Source organism: Molothrus ater, chromosome 2 (assembly GCF_012460135.2).
Source record: "Molothrus ater isolate BHLD 08-10-18 breed brown headed cowbird chromosome 2, BPBGC_Mater_1.1, whole genome shotgun sequence".
NCBI classification, from domain to species: domain Eukaryota; kingdom Metazoa; phylum Chordata; class Aves; order Passeriformes; family Icteridae; genus Molothrus; species Molothrus ater.
In genome coordinates this window covers 11,481,871-11,500,086 of record NC_050479.2, presented here as the reverse complement: position 1 = coordinate 11,500,086, position 18,216 = coordinate 11,481,871, and the positions used below count along the sequence as shown (strand labels likewise).

Below are 18,216 nucleotides of genomic sequence, written 5' to 3'. Positions count from 1 at the left end.
TCAAATGCTAATTAAAATACAAATGTCTCCTGACACTGTGATAAAGTCAACTTAGCAAAAGGAATGCAGAATGAAGTTCTTACCTGTGTTTCCTGACTGAAGAGCAGCAGGTTTGCGAGCGGGAAGGAGCTGAAGGACCTTCAGTGCATGTGACCAGAACCCAGCAGGGGCAGAGCTCCGGAGCTCCTGAGCTGTGGGGAGCTGATGCCATGGAGAACACGGCCCTACAAAGCGCCTGCACCCACATTTGTGCACTTCCACCTCTCCCCCCTCTGCCAGAGCAGTGCCTTTCCAAGGGTTAAGGCAGCAGAGGCACTGGGTACTGCAGCCACCACCCGGCCCCAGCCCCGAGGGGCTGCAGCAGCAAAGCTGCTCTGGGAACAACCTTCTGTCCAAGGCAAGGGAGAGGTGCTGGGGCCCAGCTCACACCCTGAACATGCTATGTCCTGCTTCCACACCAGAGCTGCACACAATATCCATCATCAAAATGGGATTCCTGCTCATTCACATGCATGGGAACAGGATTTGGACCCCAGTTCAATATTCAGCAAATGCCTTATTGTACCTTATGATCACCAAAACAAAAACCCCAAAAGCCCTGAAACAAACTTGCTACAGCTACAGGTCCAAGTGGGAGACCAGAAACAATCAGGCTATGAAGGCCAAAAAAAGGCTGTACTTTAAAAATGTTTCCTACTACATACAAGAACAAATGCAGGATGTGATGTTTGCTTAGTTTTATTAATTTATTTTTGCAGGAATCTGCAACTTGGAGTATGCACTTTCTGGAGGTACCATGCATGCATAGCCTCTGAATGCTTTTATACAATTTCATCTCTTAGTAATAAGTTCATTCACAGCATACACAAATCTAGAATGTAGACACCATATATACAGGATTAAACAAGATCGTGTCTTCTTTTTTTTAATGAAAAAATTTAACAGGGTTTCACACAGCAGGAAGTATGGATTAGATACACTGGTGCCACCATAAATAAATAAGTTTCAAGAACACAGTTTTTTAAAATTGGTTTCAAAGATACTGGAAATCCAGGATTATAATATTGCATTAACTCCATTGATTTCTGATTATTCCAAGAAAAATATTTGCATTTATGGACATATACAGCAATGAAAGCCCCAACTGAAGAAATGTGGCAAAACTCAGTCATGTCTGGGTTCATGTAAGATTGACTTTTTGAAACAAAAACAAAGGCAGCTGCACACAGAGACAGTACTGACTGTGAGATGTGATATCTGTGCATGTCTTCCTTCCTCGCGGGATTTGGAGTCACTGCAGTACAGAGCACATCAATTCTGTGGTACCAAATTGGCTGTTGAATTCTTTGTGTCCAACCATCCACTTCTCATCAGGATAGTCATGTTCACATTCTAGGGTACACCACTGGATTTTAAAAGAACTATCATCCTGATGACAAGCTTGTTTTTAACATATTTAATATTCTCACATTCTTTTTTAAAACATTCTTTATTGTTTTTATTTTGTCCCCATTTCAACTCAAGTATTTCTAATTCAGTTTCAAGGGATTTTACAATCAATATTAAATGTAGAAGTATTTAGAAATTGAAAAAGTATTTAGAAATTGAAGTGAGAGATGTATAGCTGGGAGAGATAAAAGTAATTGAGAGAAAAGCTGGGTTTAAAAATAAAAACAAACATGATTCAGTAGTATATCATAATCAGAAAGTACTGAGACCAGCTCTTTTAAGAATTATTACACCTTTTCACCACACCTCCCATTTTTCAAGGGAAACACACACATACAACAGACACACAGATACACAATTCAATCTGATCTAAGACTACATTTTACAAAGTACTTCCTTTCCCTTTCCTTTCCCACCCCCTTCCTCTTCACCCAAACAAGACTAATAATTACACCAAATTAAAAGCAGATCCAAAGTTCAGGATTTCTTTTGGTTTACTATGTTCTGAATAATTTTCCACAAGCCCCACTCTAAATAAACTTTTAAAGAACTACAGTAGTATCCTATAATTAAAGGGAATTCATCTTAATAGCACAGTAAATATAAAATAAGCTTTATAAAATTTCAATGAACAATGAGATCATTTTCGAATAACTGAATGTCCAAGTCAGTTACAAACTCTACCAATCTAGTAGCATGGTTGAGGGAAAGCTCAGTCATTAAGGAAAAAAGAAAATACAAGTAGTGCATTAAATCAACAGCATCAGCATCCCAACATTCTCTCTCTCACTCACACACACACACAAGTTTTATACAATACAGTGCATTTTGTTGCCAGCTGACATTAGGGTTTTATGTGCATTCAATAAATATTCCATAAACCAATCTTTTTGGTATAATCTACAATTCAGTTGGGGTTTGAATGGCATCACCTGCTTTCAGAAGGAAAATGGATCTTCCAATATTCAAAATACAATTACATTCTAACAAACTAGAAATATTCAAGCACCATGTCAAGTCTTTACTATTAATGTTTGAGTATGGGCATTTACAAGTAAAAGAATACAACAGAAGGGTGTGGTGGTTTTCTTTCTTTGTTTGTACAAGCAACAAATGAGAGTAATTGAAAAAGCTGAGTAAAGTCATTGGTACAAAGGATTCATTTTTCAATTCAATGGCGCTCACTCATTCTTCTAATGAGTATCTTGCTGTGGTGGCAGCCCTCCTTCTCTTCCTCTGGTGAAGCTGGGAATAAGATTTGCAAGTCTCCATGTAAGGTTATTGCAGTTCAGGGCATTTTTGGACTGAATGCATTATTTGCACCTCCTCCTTTGAAAGTAGCATCTATTCTGTCTGAAAATGGCACAACTGTGTTTTTGCATGACACCCCTACTCTCATTTGCTGACTGTCACTTCAGTTGCTATCTTTTTTGTAATTCCAGCAAAAAAAAATGCTTCTAGAACCTCACCAGAAGTACAAAGGAACAGAAAATTGAAATAATACAATGGCAAAGGCATCAGGATAGAAAAGCCATGAAGTTACTGGTATTGTTTGGAGTCATTAGCTATACAGCTGATAACAGCAATGCTTCTGCTCACCTGTTTCCTGGTTCTCAGTTTTGACAAACTGTCCACTGACATGCACAAAATTAATACCTGGCTTTTAATTTCAGCTGACAGTAACTGGCAGTAACTTTCTTACCCCCTTCCACATGTGATGAGCTCCCCTCACAGCAGTGTAAATCACTGGGAAGGAAGGAAAACTATCTCTGATGCCTTTGACTTCGTTTTGCTCTTTATTGGTGCACACTGATTGCTGGAGATCTCTTAGCTTATTTTAATTTATCCTGAAGATTTAGTGCAAGAACATATTGAAAAATGCCAGATAAAATATTGGTTCCTCATCTAAGATCAACAGTTTGGTTCTTACTGTTGTCTTTATAAACTGTGGGGAAAGAAGACACCAGATTGAGCAATGCAGTCAAGATGAGTTTTTCTCCACCCACCCCTTGCAAATGCTGCTTTATTTTAAATAAGGATTCAGACATATGATTGTTCTACCACAGCTTAGCATGTTATCACACATCAAGTGAACTGTGGTAATTGACAATATGGATGTGGCTGCCATGAGCTAAGAACAGCTTAAAATGAAGTAGTTTCAAAACTTCATGGTAAAGTTAATAGCAAATTTTGCTTTACCAAGTCAATTACCATAATTCAGCTGAAGTGCTTGGCTGCATCTCTGAATTGTGATGAAGTTATACCATAAAAACTCAAATGCACTGTACCAGCCTCTGACCAGTACACAGAACACCCTACTCAGGCACACAGCTGTGTCACAGAGTCATTCAGCTGCCCAAACCCAAGGTCGATCTCAAAGTATCGAGTGCTTTATTCCAGCAGCCTGAAGCATCCAGACAGACTGAACATCACCTTTAGAATACAGTGTATCATAGGCAGATAAGTACCAGTAGGATTTTCAATTGCAAGTCTTGTGTTCTTTAACCTATGACAAATATTTCCTGACCAAAATAGAAAGAATGCAGTGTGTAATTCTTCAGGATCTGGCATCTGCTATTTTGTACAGGCTGGTTTATTAATAATGTGCAAATAAACCTTTACTGAAGAGCTGATTAATCATTTTTCAGCTAACTTTGATCTGGGGCACAAAGTACCTTCTGTGCTGTAAACACCATGAATTCTTCACAAATTGGAAGCTGAAAAGGCCTAAGGAACTGGGTATAAACTCTTCTCAAACACAACCACGGCTGAGCCCAAGTCTTCCAAATGGAATTTGGAGTAGCCTGTGTTTGGCATATCTCACTGTGCTGCTGCACAGCACAGGCTCAGAAGGTTGTGTAGAAAAGCATCCTTTGAGCTTGGAAACACGACGGCCCAATGAAAGCATGCAGCAGGATTTTCATCTGCAACGTGGTAGAATTCATTCTCGGTTTATTACCAGTGTTGACACAGCCAGGTGGGCACTGTACAAGCAAACGGGATTGTAAAAAATTACCTCTGATTACACTCTCTGAAACACTCACACCGTCCCTCACTTAGTCACCTCAGGTCACTATTTCAAACAGCAATTTTTTGTAGACATAAGTTACCCTGAAAAAAAGCAGCAATTGCAAATACCCTTCTCCTTGTTTTTTTATACATCGCAAAATTTATCATTGCATTTACCTGTCTTCTTTTTCAGTAGCTTACAATCTAGAAGCACAGGGAGCCTTTGTTTTCCAGCTAGCTGTGGCCAGGTTAAGTCACCTCTGGCTCTTCAGTTTTTCTGGTTAAGTGTAACACTTCACACCATTACTAAGAGTCCTATAATTTTCTTTAAAAAACCAGTAGTTTTGGGTTGGTTGTTTTTAGAGCCACTAAGCAGTAACTATAACCACAGGAATAAACACCAGTAGTTATTTGCTTTCCTGCATACATTCTTCTCAAAATTAATCCTTTTACATTTTCAGGTTTCTTTTTCTGCTTTGCTCACTACAATGGGAAGGAATTTAACCCTTAATTTATTTATTTTCTAGTGCAGCAGAAGCAGAAACATCCTAGCACATTACCCCCACCCCTTGCAGTATGAAGATTGTTGACTGGCAAAGGCCGGGCAGGTGGACTGAAAGGTTCCCCATGTTTCCTTCTCTTACAGCTGTTGGCTTGAGAGCCTGTGTTCAACCCAGTGCAGCCCTCTCCTGAATTTCAGGTGTATCGTGGCATTTCACACTGTTCACAGCGATTTAGTGCTGGGTGATTTAGAAAGGTGCAGCTACCACAATTCCATGGGGCCCCTTCAAAGTCTTCATCTCTTGGCTGAGTCCGTGGAGTCTGTTTGGAGCTGTTTTGATGATCTAGAGAAAAGCCAAAAGAAAACATTTTATTTCAGAAGAGAAAGATCAATAGTCAAGATCACACTACTGAAAGGTCACCTAATTAAACAGTCTATCTTAAAATGAACATGGAAACCTCTTCCTAAAGCACTTCTAACTCAGTTTGTGAAATCTGAATATTTGAAGTATTTCACTTCTATAAAGAGCCACTTAACTGTAACACCTTAAAACCAAGAAGAGAACTCATCCCTGTTAGGTCACTGATACTGCTAAAGGTTTAATAGCTTAAAGCATACAAGTTTGTTAGTGGCACTGCAGCACCATCCTGTTAAGGTTTACACACAGCAGTCTATTTCCAAATATTTAACTACAATAACCCTGCTTCACCTGAAGGGGAAAACTACTTCTAACTCAGTTGCTTCAAGCAATCTGAAAAAAACCATATATTATTTCTAGCATTAATTCAGGCTGAAAAAGAATACAATCTAAAAATAAAATGACAGGCCTATTTCAAAACAAGACAATTCTTCCTCATGCCTTTGAAGCAGGGATATATGTACATGAATCAGCATTTAAGTCTGATTTCACTCATAAAATCCGTACGTACATAAAATCACACAATAGGCCTTAACCCACAGAAACACTCAGTTTTCCATGTCTCCTGACACCACCTCAACACCTCAGGTTATCTACTATAACTAAGGAATACTCCCAGGATGTGGAAACACATTAGAAAATGTTAATATTTATTAACACATACCTAGAAGGTATGGCTAGCATACCCAGCTGCTAAACATCAGTGAACTCATGTCTAACAAAGGCTTGCAATTTGTAAGTGCACACGAAGTAATTTGCAGTTGCTGCCTCACCTGCTAAGAAATGCAGCAGACCCTGATGACCACCTCAGTGCAGACAGTACTGAAGTCTTAGAGACAAACAAAGGAAATAAAAATAATCTCTTTGCTTAGATGCAGTCTCCTGGCCAGAAGCTGCACAGTCACATCAGCAGTGCTTGACCTTAACAAATTCCTGGTAAGGCAGGCAGTGTGGGCACTCACTGCGTTCCACTGACTGGCCAGATGGCAGCACAGAGCACACCCTTGTCTGCCCACACCCGTCTGGCTGCCCACGCCTTCAACAGCTCAATATTAAACAATATTTATTATTTAACAACAACAACAACAAAAAAATGATGCCTCCATGTAACAATCCAAGCTCTGAATACAGTACAGCAGCCCTACAACTGATCTCTAATAAACTGGCAGACAAAACCTGGAAACTCATTGTACAAATCCTTACAAGGCACTATCCTCCTAACTGCCAAATAAAATAACTGATTTCATGTGAGTTTTGCACATTGTTTTGCTTTGAAATAATACATTAAATATGGTAGTGTAATTAAGAGAATGTCTTCAAGCACCACAAAGTTAACAACTCCTGAATCAACAGCATGATCGCTGCAATTTAAGGTGACTCCAGCCAGGCACCCCAAGGCTCACCTGGTGCTACCACTTTCCTGGACACAACCACCTAATGCAGGGAACTCCTCCCAGTATTATCTTTTCTTTGAGCCACAAGCAGCAGTTCTAGGCCTTCTCTTTCTTCTAAATTTCCACACAGTAATAATTTTATTACATTGAGGGGTAAAACACTTGCTTCAAAAAACGGGGGAAAATTTCCTAATATGAATTCAAAATCACCTACGAAACCTTTGTGGGGTGTTATCAGCAACCAGAACTCATTTACAAACTTTGGAGTGTCAGGGAGACCGCAGGATTACTGATTCAGAAGAGCTGCTTCCTTTCCACTAACAAGTGCAGTGCATGCTAGTTACAGCAAGAGCAGACACAATGTTACAAATCTTATCACACATAACATTTTCAGGGAAAAGATTGCCAGTTTTTCTGTATCAGAGCATAGGATCCCACACTGGCTATTTCAGCTCTTTTTTCTAGTAGGGAATAACTATTTATAATCAAGGTGGTATTAACAGAACATCCATTCACAACAATCTGCCTGAGGAAAGCAAGTTCTAACCAGGATTACTGCACTTATAGAAAAATGTTCTGGTTTGAATTATAGACAGAAAAGTTAAATAACTAGAGCTGCTTCCTGTCACCACAGGGATTGTTTAAAAAGAAAAAAAAAAAACCTCACTCAATGCAGATGTGGTGATAATGCCTGTTTGTTGACCTACCTTTTTTATATGGCTTTGGTGGCACAACAGGACCAGGCTCTATGTTATCATAGAAGTTACATGTGGCTTTCGGATCAAAGTTTCCTGTCAGAAAAGAAAAAGAAAGTGTAAGGTGAAGGTTATTTAAATGCCTATGCCAGTGACATGAACATCCAAAGGCTTCTTATTTTATACATCATCCTATTATGACATTGTATCTTAGATTTTTCACAAGTTTTGTCCCATATTTTTAGTTTTCTGTCAATCATAGTAATTTTTAGCAGGGCAATCCCATACTGAAAAATCAACTCCAGCTCAACATTTGCATTGCTGTGAAAATATGTGAAATGTACATCTTCCTACAGGATACTTCCTTAATAAAAAAGGACTGCGTATCCTAATCTTTTTGATTCTATTTAAGACAAGTTTCTGTAAAAAAAGACTTTTAAGAACCCTAGTAAATTTCTGTTTGTCAGCCTCTTGGTTGCAACTCATTGTTAAGTTCCATATTACTTGGCCACAGCCTTTGTCAGCAAGAAGTTAAAATTTTAAGTGAAGGATCTTCACAAAGGAGTAATTTTTTTTAATATGCTCTTGGCAAAGTCATTTTATGTCACTACTTTGTCGCTAATGGAATTTAACTTGGCCAACAGAAGTATTAGCAAGCCAAGTTTATTACGTTGCAACTGAAAAAACACTCACTTTTTAGAGGTAAGTTGTCACTGCTAATACAAATTGAACTCTAAGAACTCCAAATATTCACATTTAAGCACATGCCATATTAGAACCATAGGATCATTTAGGTTGGAGAAGACCTCAAAGATCACTGAGTCCAACTGCTACCCCAGCACTGCCAAGTCAATCACTAACCCATGTCCCCAGGAGCTGCATCTATAGGTTTTTTAAATACCTCCAGGGACAGCAACTCCACCACTTCCTTAGGCAGCCTGTTCCAATGCTTGGCAACTCTTGCCCTGGAGACATTTTCCCTAAAGCCAATCTAAACCTGCTCTGGTGCAACTTGAGGTGATTTCCTCTCATCTGTCACTCGTTACCTGGAAGAAGAGACTCCACCTCACCACAGCCTCCTTTCACATTATTGTAAAGAGCAAGGAGGTCCCCCTGAGCCTACTTTTCTCCAGGCTAAGCACTCACAGCTGCCTCAGCCATTCCTCCTATGGACTGACTCTCCAGACTCTTCCCCAGCTCTGCTGCCCTGCTCTGCACTCACTCCAGCCCCTCAATGCCTTTCCTGTAGTGAGAGGCCCAAAACTGGACACAGGATTTGAGGTGTGGCCTCACCAGTGCTGAGCACAGGGGGACAATCCCTGCCCTGGTCCTGCTGCCACACTATTGCTGATCCAGGCCAGGTGCCTTTGGCCTCCCTGGCCCCCTGGGCACACCTGGATCATGTCCAGCTGCTGCTGACCAGCACCCCCAGCTCCTTTTCCTCCAGGTACCTTTCCAGCCACTCTTCCCCCAGCCTGTAGCTCTGCCTGGGGTTGTTATGACACTTTTTGAACCTCATAAAATTGGCCTCACCCCATTGGTCCAACTTGTCCAGAGCTCCTGCAGAGTTTTCCTAACCTCCAGCAGATCACATTTGTGACCACATCCAAATGATGTTTCTTTAAAAGTATCAATTCAATACCTCTAGATTGAAGGAGATCAACTTCTTTCAGTGTACAGTCAACATTTATTTGGAGTTGTCTGTTGAGGCTTCTCAATCTGGTCATTTCCTCAGGCTAGAAAGAAACATCCCAAAATAGTAATTGTGGGAAAGTCAACATCTTATTTGAAATAGAAATAACATTGCTATATCTTTGTTAACAGCTTTACTAAAAACTGAGTATAGATAAGGCACTGAAAGAAGTCCAAGTGTCTGGCCTACTATTCCTAACTCACTTGCCCTCAAAAAACATTGTTCTATTGGTATGTGAGGAGGAAAACAGACAAGTTACTTAATATTAAAATTCATTAGTAAGATGACATAGCTGAGCTCAAGTTTATAAAACCACATACATTACTTAACTCTGTATAAATGGATGACTTGCTACTCGAGTCTGCATCAAGATAATCAAAAACAGAATACAAACTGCAGCCCACATTAACTATTACTTGCTTATAACTGAATGAGGTCAAAAGTTTATTCATTTGCATCAACCCAAGGAGCTCCAAGAAGCCAAACCTTTTAGCTCAGTATATTTAAATCATTCAATGATGAAGGACTGCAATTATTTTTAACAGCATAATCACTTATTTAAGTGCATATATTTGCATATCATTAAGAAACCCTAAGTTACTGGAATGGAAAGCTTTCTTAATACTAGCAGCATCAATCACTAACACATTTTATCCTAGAATACATTCCAGCATCACAGTCACAAAATCACAGAATATTCAAGGTTGCAAGGAACCTCTGGAGATCATCTAGGACTTTGCATCCTAGAAGTTTACCAGACTGGCCAAGCTTGGCTCCCCCTGGGTGAATCTATGTAACTGCTGCTGACCACTTTCTCGTCCTTCATGTGCCTGGAAATGGTCAGTAGCATTAGCTGCTCAATCACCTTCCCAAGGATCAAAGTGAGGCTGACCAACCTGCAGTTCCCTGGGTCCTCCCCTTCTTGCAGACATCAGTGATATTTGCCCTCCTCTAGCCTTTGGGAACTTTCCCAAACACCATTAATGAACCAAAGAGTACCTGGAGTGGCCTTGCAATGACACCTGCCAGCTCGCTCAGCACCCACAGGTATCTCATCCAGGATTACGACCTCGTGTATGACTGCTTTGCCTAAGCATTCCCTGACCTGATTCTCTTCCATTAAGGGTGTACCTTCTTTGCTTCACACTTTTCCCAGGGTCTCTGGACCTGGGATTCCTGATGGACTGTGAAGACTGAACCAAGAAGTTCATTCAGTATCTCAAGCCTCTTCCATGTCCTACATAACCATGCCCCACAACTTGCTGAGCCCACATTTTCACTGGTCTTCCTGCTGTCACCTAGGCAGTAACAGAAGCCTTTCTTTTGGTCTTTGAAATCCTGTGCCAGATTCACCTCCAGTTGGTCTCTGGCTTTCCTAACCTCATCCTGGCACACTCAGTGCCTCTGAACTTCTCCCAGGTTCATCTGTGCCAAATGCTGCCCTGAAACAGGTGAGACATAGAACAGCCAACAGCCCTTCTGTGCCTTCCAGCCGACACCTGTGTGCATTGTTTGTGTCAATACAGCCAGTAAGTCTGAGCTGATCTGCTTAACAACTACACACAGTGGAAGCTATTTTTCAGCCAGATGAATTCCCTTATCAGAGCCACACACATGTTTGGGCTAGAGTCACTTGCAGGTGGAAGTCACAGAGATAAGAAGAATCAACAATGAAAAAAGGAGAGTTTCAACTATTTCAGGCAACACTGCCACTGAAAAGTTATTTGGCACATCCTGCACATACCAGAAGAGAAATACTGTCTATAAGAAGCAACTACTCAAACAATAAAATAGCTTTTTAAAAACAAAAGGCAAACCTTCCTGCATGAACACCAAGCTCTATATGGCCAAGGCTTATTGAACAGACTTGGACATACTTTTATTGGTTGTTAAGGAACCAAGTATATGCAGTTCTGTGGTCCACAGAAGTGCATGCATACAACCTTCTGAAGTTTTGTTGGGAACACCAAGAAAACTGCACACGTATCCATTTCATCAACTACAAGAATTAGCTCATGACAAGTCAAGTACTTAAAGTGTCCCCAAAGACTGAAGATTTTATACTCAGAGAGTATTTTTGAACAGTACCTGAGTTTAATCAAAACACAAAGAATAAATGTGTATGTTGAATTAAAATACTAACAACTTGCTTACTGTGGGAATTGCAGTTGTACAGCTGACTCTCCGAAGCCGCCTCTGCATCAGATCGTGCTCCATGCCATTGACTTCAGTCTTCAGGCGTTCAAGCTCTTCCTTCTCAAGCTTCAGCTCCTTTGCTAATCTCTCCATCCTTGCTCGTTGATGTAACAGCAAGGCTAATGTTTTACACAGAAGAAATAGTTACTAGCACATAAAAACCTGAACACTGAATTCTTAACGTATGCATAAGATTCATGAGTGACCCTTCTGGAAAAAAAAAAAGGTGATTGTAGACATGCAGCCAAATATCAGTGTGAAGATGCTTTCATGCCAAATGAACTACAATTTAGAACAAAGTTCTTCCAGAATAAAAACACATTTTATACAGTAACTTGAAGTTGTTATTACCATTTTGGTCAAAGCTTCTTTTTTTGCATTTGGTCTTTCTTGTCTCAAAAATACAAAGGCACCTGTACAAGGAGACAGCTTCTCAGGATGAAACAGCAACCTAGTTATACTAATACTCTACTGACAAAAAAATATATACCAGAGGTAAGATCAGGAGGTAACACACACTTCATACCTGCAGCTCAACAGCAGCTGACACACCAGCCCTGAGACATTAGCCAAATGTCAGTCCAAATTTGTTTTTTTCATTACTATTATAAACTGTGGTATAACTTCTAAGTCGTTTTAGCTTTTCAGGAAATATTGTAATCCTCAATACTGTAAGTTCCTAAGGGTTCAGAGGCAAAACTATGGATCTTCAACAAAATAAACTACAGAATCCAGAAAATAAATAGTTGAGTCAGCTCAGGTGCTTCAGATCTTAATTTTATAACAGATCGATATCTCCAACCTCTCTCTGCTGTTGAGTCACTCCCTCATTTTCATCATGGTACTGAAATTTATGACTCTCAGTCACAAAATGCTGTTGGGCTCCCAGAGAATCAAAGAAAAGAATTTTGACTAGCTAGAAGATAATATTCAGCTTCATAAAGAAGAGTATTTCTCAGTATTTCATCATGGTGCAAAGCTGGCCAAGTCAGTGTGATGCTTAATCCTTTCTGATCAGGCTGGTTTTACCTGATTGAAGTCTGCTAGGACAGAGAAAAAAAGACATTTGATATGTGTATATTCAGACAAACATGTTGCTCATATAACAATGCTCAAAGGAAGGAAGCTGTAGAACCTGCAAAATGATACTTCATGAAAAGTCACAGCCAGAACTTGCCCTTTTCTTCATCCCATCCAACAAAGGCAAAGGAAAAGCACATACTATTCAAGAGTATTAGCATATGAGCTAAAAAGAATTAGAAAAATAAGTAACAACATGGCAACTTACTGCAAAAGAAGAACACCCCAACCTGTTAGAAGCAAGTATCAGCATTCCACACAAAAATGTAGCACTAATTTGGATTTTGTATGGATTCACCAATTCATGGCCAATGAATAAACACCAAAGAGCCTAGCCAAGAATAACACCAGGTGTTTTTACATTACAGGCACCAAAATTATTGAATAGAACTGTTCTCTACTTTTTCAAGTAGCATAAGTCATGCAAGCAGAATTAAGAAAAAAAGTACAGATATCAGACTGAATGATTTTCCACTATTGTTACCATACCCTGTCTCTGTGTGATCCCTTCAACTAAAGATGGTGTGACTACATTTCAGAGCTTCACATTGTACACTAGTACAACTCATCAAATATGACTCATATTACAAAGAAGCAAAGTACAGAAAGTAGAATGAATTTCTGGTTACACTTTTTACAATGGCTCACATTCCAGCAAAAATTAAAGAAAATTGTTCCCTAAATTAAGCTGTTAAATATACTCTTTTCTAGGACTCCTTTGTGGTAGTAAAAAATAAAATGTTTATTCTTCTACAATTTATTTCTATCAAGTCTTCAGAGTGCAGCAATTAAAAAAACCTCTGGTAGGTATTGCCACAAATGCAAACACCCCAAAAAGCATATGCTAATTAGTTTTATTTGGTTTGCTTTTCAGAGACACAAATCTAGTGGAAGGCACAAAGGCAAAACCAGGTCTTACATTTCAGAACATCTTTTTCACAGCTAGATGAAGCTACTTGCATTTTTCTCACATAAATGACAACCTCTACTGAAGCTGTAATAGCAACATTACCAAACAAAGCTCAAGGCCTCAGTTACAGACCTACTGACATTCATTTTTACTGAAGAATTGGGTCTACAGAATTTCTAATTGGGTCTACGAGGTACAAAACAGTTTTGTTGATGAGTTAGAAGAGCTCAAAAGGCAGTAGGTGAAATAAGAAATCAAGAACTACAGAGCAGCACTATAAGCTCTCACTTCAGCTCTCTGAAGTAAAACAAAGGCTAGAAGGAACAACAGAGGAATAGACTCTTCTTTCCAAACACAAATCCAGAAAATACCTGTTGCAGGTTATCATTCTATCATTATCCAAATCACTGGTTTGAATCCTTGCAGATTGACTCACTTGCTCAATTTTAAATGTTTCAAATCTACACAGCAGATTACTCCAAGAAAAGTAGTTTTCAGCTCAGGGTTAACTTTACATTTTTTTTCTTTACTGACTTACCAAATTCTTCATTTATATATTAAAACTATGTTTTATCCCTGTGCAACAGAACACACATCCTAAAATTTGTCTCCCAATCTCCTCTTCCTCTTTGAAAACTCTAAGTGGAAGAAGTGAACTTTTGATTTAAGTTCTTCAAAATAATTATTTTATTACCTTTAAAAAATACTTGTATTGAGAAAGGTTTTTTAGCGGCATTCTTATCTCTCTTCTCTCTTCTCTTTAACTTAAAATTCTTCAATCTAAACTAAATGCAGAAGTCAGGTGTTCTAAAATACTTGAATGTGGAACAAATACAAAACAATATAAAAATCCACATGTAAATTTATGACCCAGTTCTTCAATGCAGAATTGACAAAACTGATACACAGTACATGAACAAACTACTTATCATTGTTAATTGTAGTGTTTTAAGAAAGTCGCCTAACATGAGAAGAACAGCAACGTTAGGACCCTTAGAAATTGTTTATGTATTAGAGTGAAATTTGGCAGTACTTAAAAAGAAATCAGAAAAAACTGTATGATTTTTGACACAGTTTCTATTTTTTCTGTACAGGTTCAAAAATTTTCACTAAGCAGAAAAAACAAACTGAAAATGGATTTTACAACAACCACAATTTGCAGGGTGAAACATTTACCTTGAGTGTAAGCATAGTCGTCTGATCCAGAACTAGAACTTCTCTGATACTTATGGCTTCCTTTTTCTCCTCCACATCCTGGGATTACAGAAATAGGCTGAATAGGTTCTGGTGCTGCAGAACGCTCTTCTTGGTCCACTAAATTTAAAAGATTCTCAGTCGGTGCTCGACCTACTGTGATTTTAAAAATGGTTGGGTTTGGCTGAGATACCATTACCCGAGGAGACTGTGTTGGTGCACCTGCAGGTCCAGCTGGTTGAGTGTAGGTAATATATACTGGATTAACACTAAATGGAGGTTTGGGTTGTCCTGACATACCTCTGGATGGAGAGCTTGAAGGAGGAGTAGTGGCTGCATACAGCGGGTGCTGGTTTCGTTGAGATGGTTGATTACTTATAGGTGAAGGGCTTCTGTTCATTGCAGTCCCGGGTCTTTGCGGTGGCTCAACTGTAATTTCTATTTTATTCATGGAACCTTTGGATAAACTAGGTCCAGCAAAAGGAGGAAGGTACGATACAGAGTGACCACCTTGCTTTTGAAAAGTCTGGGATGCTTGCTGATATGGATGGGGTGGGACAGTGGAAGGACTAGGAGGCATGAAAACATGTGAACTCTGGTGACTCAACTGAGGAGGTTGAACTTGGTGTTGAGGAGAGCCGAAGGGAGAGGGACACTGGGACGCGGGTGGAGATCGAAAAGCCGACTGAGGGATCTGGGGTTGTTTTGGAGAATACTGAGAAGGTTGGTAGTTCTGTTGATGTGGATATACAGGTAGAGGACGAGGAGTATAATGTGGAACTGGGCCCTGTGGCGATGAATGCCACTGTGTATTCTGAGGAGTCTGTCGTCCTGAAGAACTTTGAGATGTTTGTCTAATATAAATAGAGCCAGGAGTCCCATAAAGATTGCTTGGAATCTGTGGAAGAATTTGTAGAGCTCTGGGTACGCTCTGTCCAGAGGGGAGGTTTTGTGATACTGTAACAGTAATGGGATTTGTACTGTACCGAGGTATGTGCATATACGTGGGAGGGCCTTGCATAGCAGACGTGTTCATTCCTGGTTGTATGGAAGATGGCTGTGGAGGTGGCTGTGGAGGAGGAGTAGCTGCATTTCTATTCTGGTCATTCACGAAAAATGGATTGTAACTAGGAGAAGCTGCCACAACGGCGGGAGCAGAATGTGGTTCCTGGACTAAGCAAATGAGCTGTTTACCTGCCGTGCGCTGCGGGTCAATGTGTCCATCGCTTGAGCTGTGTACCAGTGTACGACCACCATTAAGTTGAGCTCCATCCCCCGCGTGATAGCTGGTATGAGGATGAATACCCAGATTAATGTGCAAAAGGCTATTTCTATTCATTCTGGTGTCATCAGGGCTGTGGTACTCCATATACAAATACTTGCTGCTCTCCTGTGCGAGGGCTCGACAACAGGCATCGAGGTTATTGTTGTTCTAGGAGCAAGAACAGACACCTATTACTGTCACAGACACCTATTACTGTCACAGAGCACAGAAAGAGCCAGCACTCCGTGTTCAACATTCAGCTGAGGCCACAACCAGGCCCAGCCTGGACACGGCTAGGGGTAACGTCTCATACACAGGTATTGAGAAATAAAGATGATACTTGCTACATGGTATGAGAGTAAAACATAGCTCACATTGCATCTGGCAAAATGCTCTGGTAACACTAGTTACACTATGACATATCAAAAAAACCACAAGTCCAGTTTTAGGAAAACAGTGGTTACAACTCTCTGCATGTTCTTCAAGGAACAAGTCCGTACAATTAACTACTTGTTAACTACAAGTAACAACACAAATCAAAATAAACTAGATCAAAATTTCAAACTCAGAAAATACAAAACAAAATTGCAGATAACATTTCAATGTTTATCTGAGTGTTTACTGCTTTCACTTTCAGTTTACTGTTTACCTGACTATTTCTCTTCACCCAGAAGCTTAAAACCCCAACATTTTAAACCTGCTTTTATTGGTAGAACAGTATTTAATACCTTAACAATGAAGTCAAAGTATTGCTTGAAGAAGTCTTGGGGATACCATAAAGAACATTACAATTCCAACCAAATTTAAACTGCCTTTAAGAACTTCAAGCTTAACGCTAAAAAAGGTTTATTCATACATCAGTGAGAAACCAAATAACCCTTTAAAATGTTTGATTTGTTCTGTGGTGCTGGCAGTTGAAACTATACAGACAATAAATTATGAATCAAATGAGAAATATAATGGGGAATTCCGTTTCCCGTCTTGCCCTCTCCACTAATTTTAGCTTAATATAGTCTGTAAAAAGAAAAACATAAATGATAGCTTTTCCAAATGAGTAAAATCACTAGAAAGTGTTCCAGATGGTGGATTTATTTTTCTCCCCACTTTATCATGTAACAGCCTCCATCAGCTGTAGTTCAGATTTTAATTTCAATAGTAACTAAAGAAAAGAAATTTCACTTTAAGTTCAAATAAATTCAAATAAGTTCAAATAAATTTGTCCCTTAGCACCCTAACTTTGTAAACATGACCCAAGACTGGTACCTTTTGTGACAGAGAGCACCTCCTTCCACAGCAAGTGTGTACATATTTATACATGCACATACACCCCTGCCTTCCTCAGTGGGCTAAAATTACCATTCTAAGGAATGGACATTAATAATGACTGCACTTCTATTTTAATCACTATCACTATATAAATTTGTATGCATATATTACATATATACACATATTGCCTTGCAATATAATTTTCAATAGCCACTGGCTGAGAAGTCGTATTACATTTCTTTTCTCATGGACTGTACCTAGTCAGTCAGAGTGAAGATGATTTTCCCAAAATTTTATATGATTTCACTATCAGATGAGCTTGCATATTCTGTATCTTCTCATATGAAGAGTTACTACTAAACATGACAGAAGAGTGCAGCACTTAAATAGGAACAGCTCTCACTCTACAGACACTTCTCTCTGACAACCTCCCTTCACGCTGAGCTCTTCTTCTGGACATCATTGATCACTGGAAATGTCCAGACATAGCACTAAAAATTTATGACCAGAATATGAGGAAACAAGACCTTGTAGTAACAATCAGCACCACAATGCCAAGGCAGCAGTCTCAAAAAAGTGAACCACTACCATCTGCCACCTGCCATCTAAACAGAACTTCATGAACAGAGCTTTCAGTTTCCGTAGGTCACTTGGTCAGGGTGCAGGTAAGAGAACACACACAGGACAGGCTCTGATTTGATTTTATCAGGGTAAGGAATGTATTTCTCATTTCAAAGGACCCTCAATTTTTGACAGGTCTAAAATTCCAAACTGATTTAAATCTAGAGCATTTATTGCAAATGGCTATTAGAAATCAGCTACACATCTTTAAAATAGAAAGTGGGTTTGAAAGCAAAATCTATACTTTAAAACATAACAAGTATTTGCTGTGCAAAGTTAACTAGCTATCCAGAATGCCATATAATAGACAGAACACCATATGCTTCTGCAGTGTTATGGATTCTTTAATTTGATCAGTTTAAAAATGTCTATGACAAACACAGTTTATCAAAAGGCTTGTGTACTTAACAGTACAGAAGATATGACTGCCAAAATAAGTAAAGCTTTAAACTGAAGGACTTCCCCTTCTTTACATTTGTCTGAAAGCAATTAATTTTTATTTGTATGGTTTAGAAGACAAAATGC

The 18,216-nt window shown here is 39.3% G+C and overlaps 1 protein-coding gene across 1 annotated transcript in view; it reads right to left on the bottom strand.

Moving 5' to 3' along the window:
- Positions 1-722: 722 nt before the first annotated feature.
- The window catches only part of TAB3 (TGF-beta activated kinase 1 (MAP3K7) binding protein 3), a 44,104-nt gene continuing 26,610 nt past the window's right edge, over positions 723-18,216 (bottom strand). Inside the window, exons 3-7 of the mRNA XM_036406991.2 lie at positions 14,523-15,972; positions 11,315-11,475; positions 9,110-9,203; positions 7,480-7,563; positions 723-5,303 (exon numbers count right to left, since the gene is read on the bottom strand). Of these exons, the coding sequence (XP_036262884.1) occupies positions 5,155-5,303; positions 7,480-7,563; positions 9,110-9,203; positions 11,315-11,475; positions 14,523-15,972 (1,938 nt within the window). The 3' untranslated portion in view covers positions 723-5,154. The remainder of the gene's footprint in view (positions 5,304-7,479; positions 7,564-9,109; positions 9,204-11,314; positions 11,476-14,522; positions 15,973-18,216) is intronic.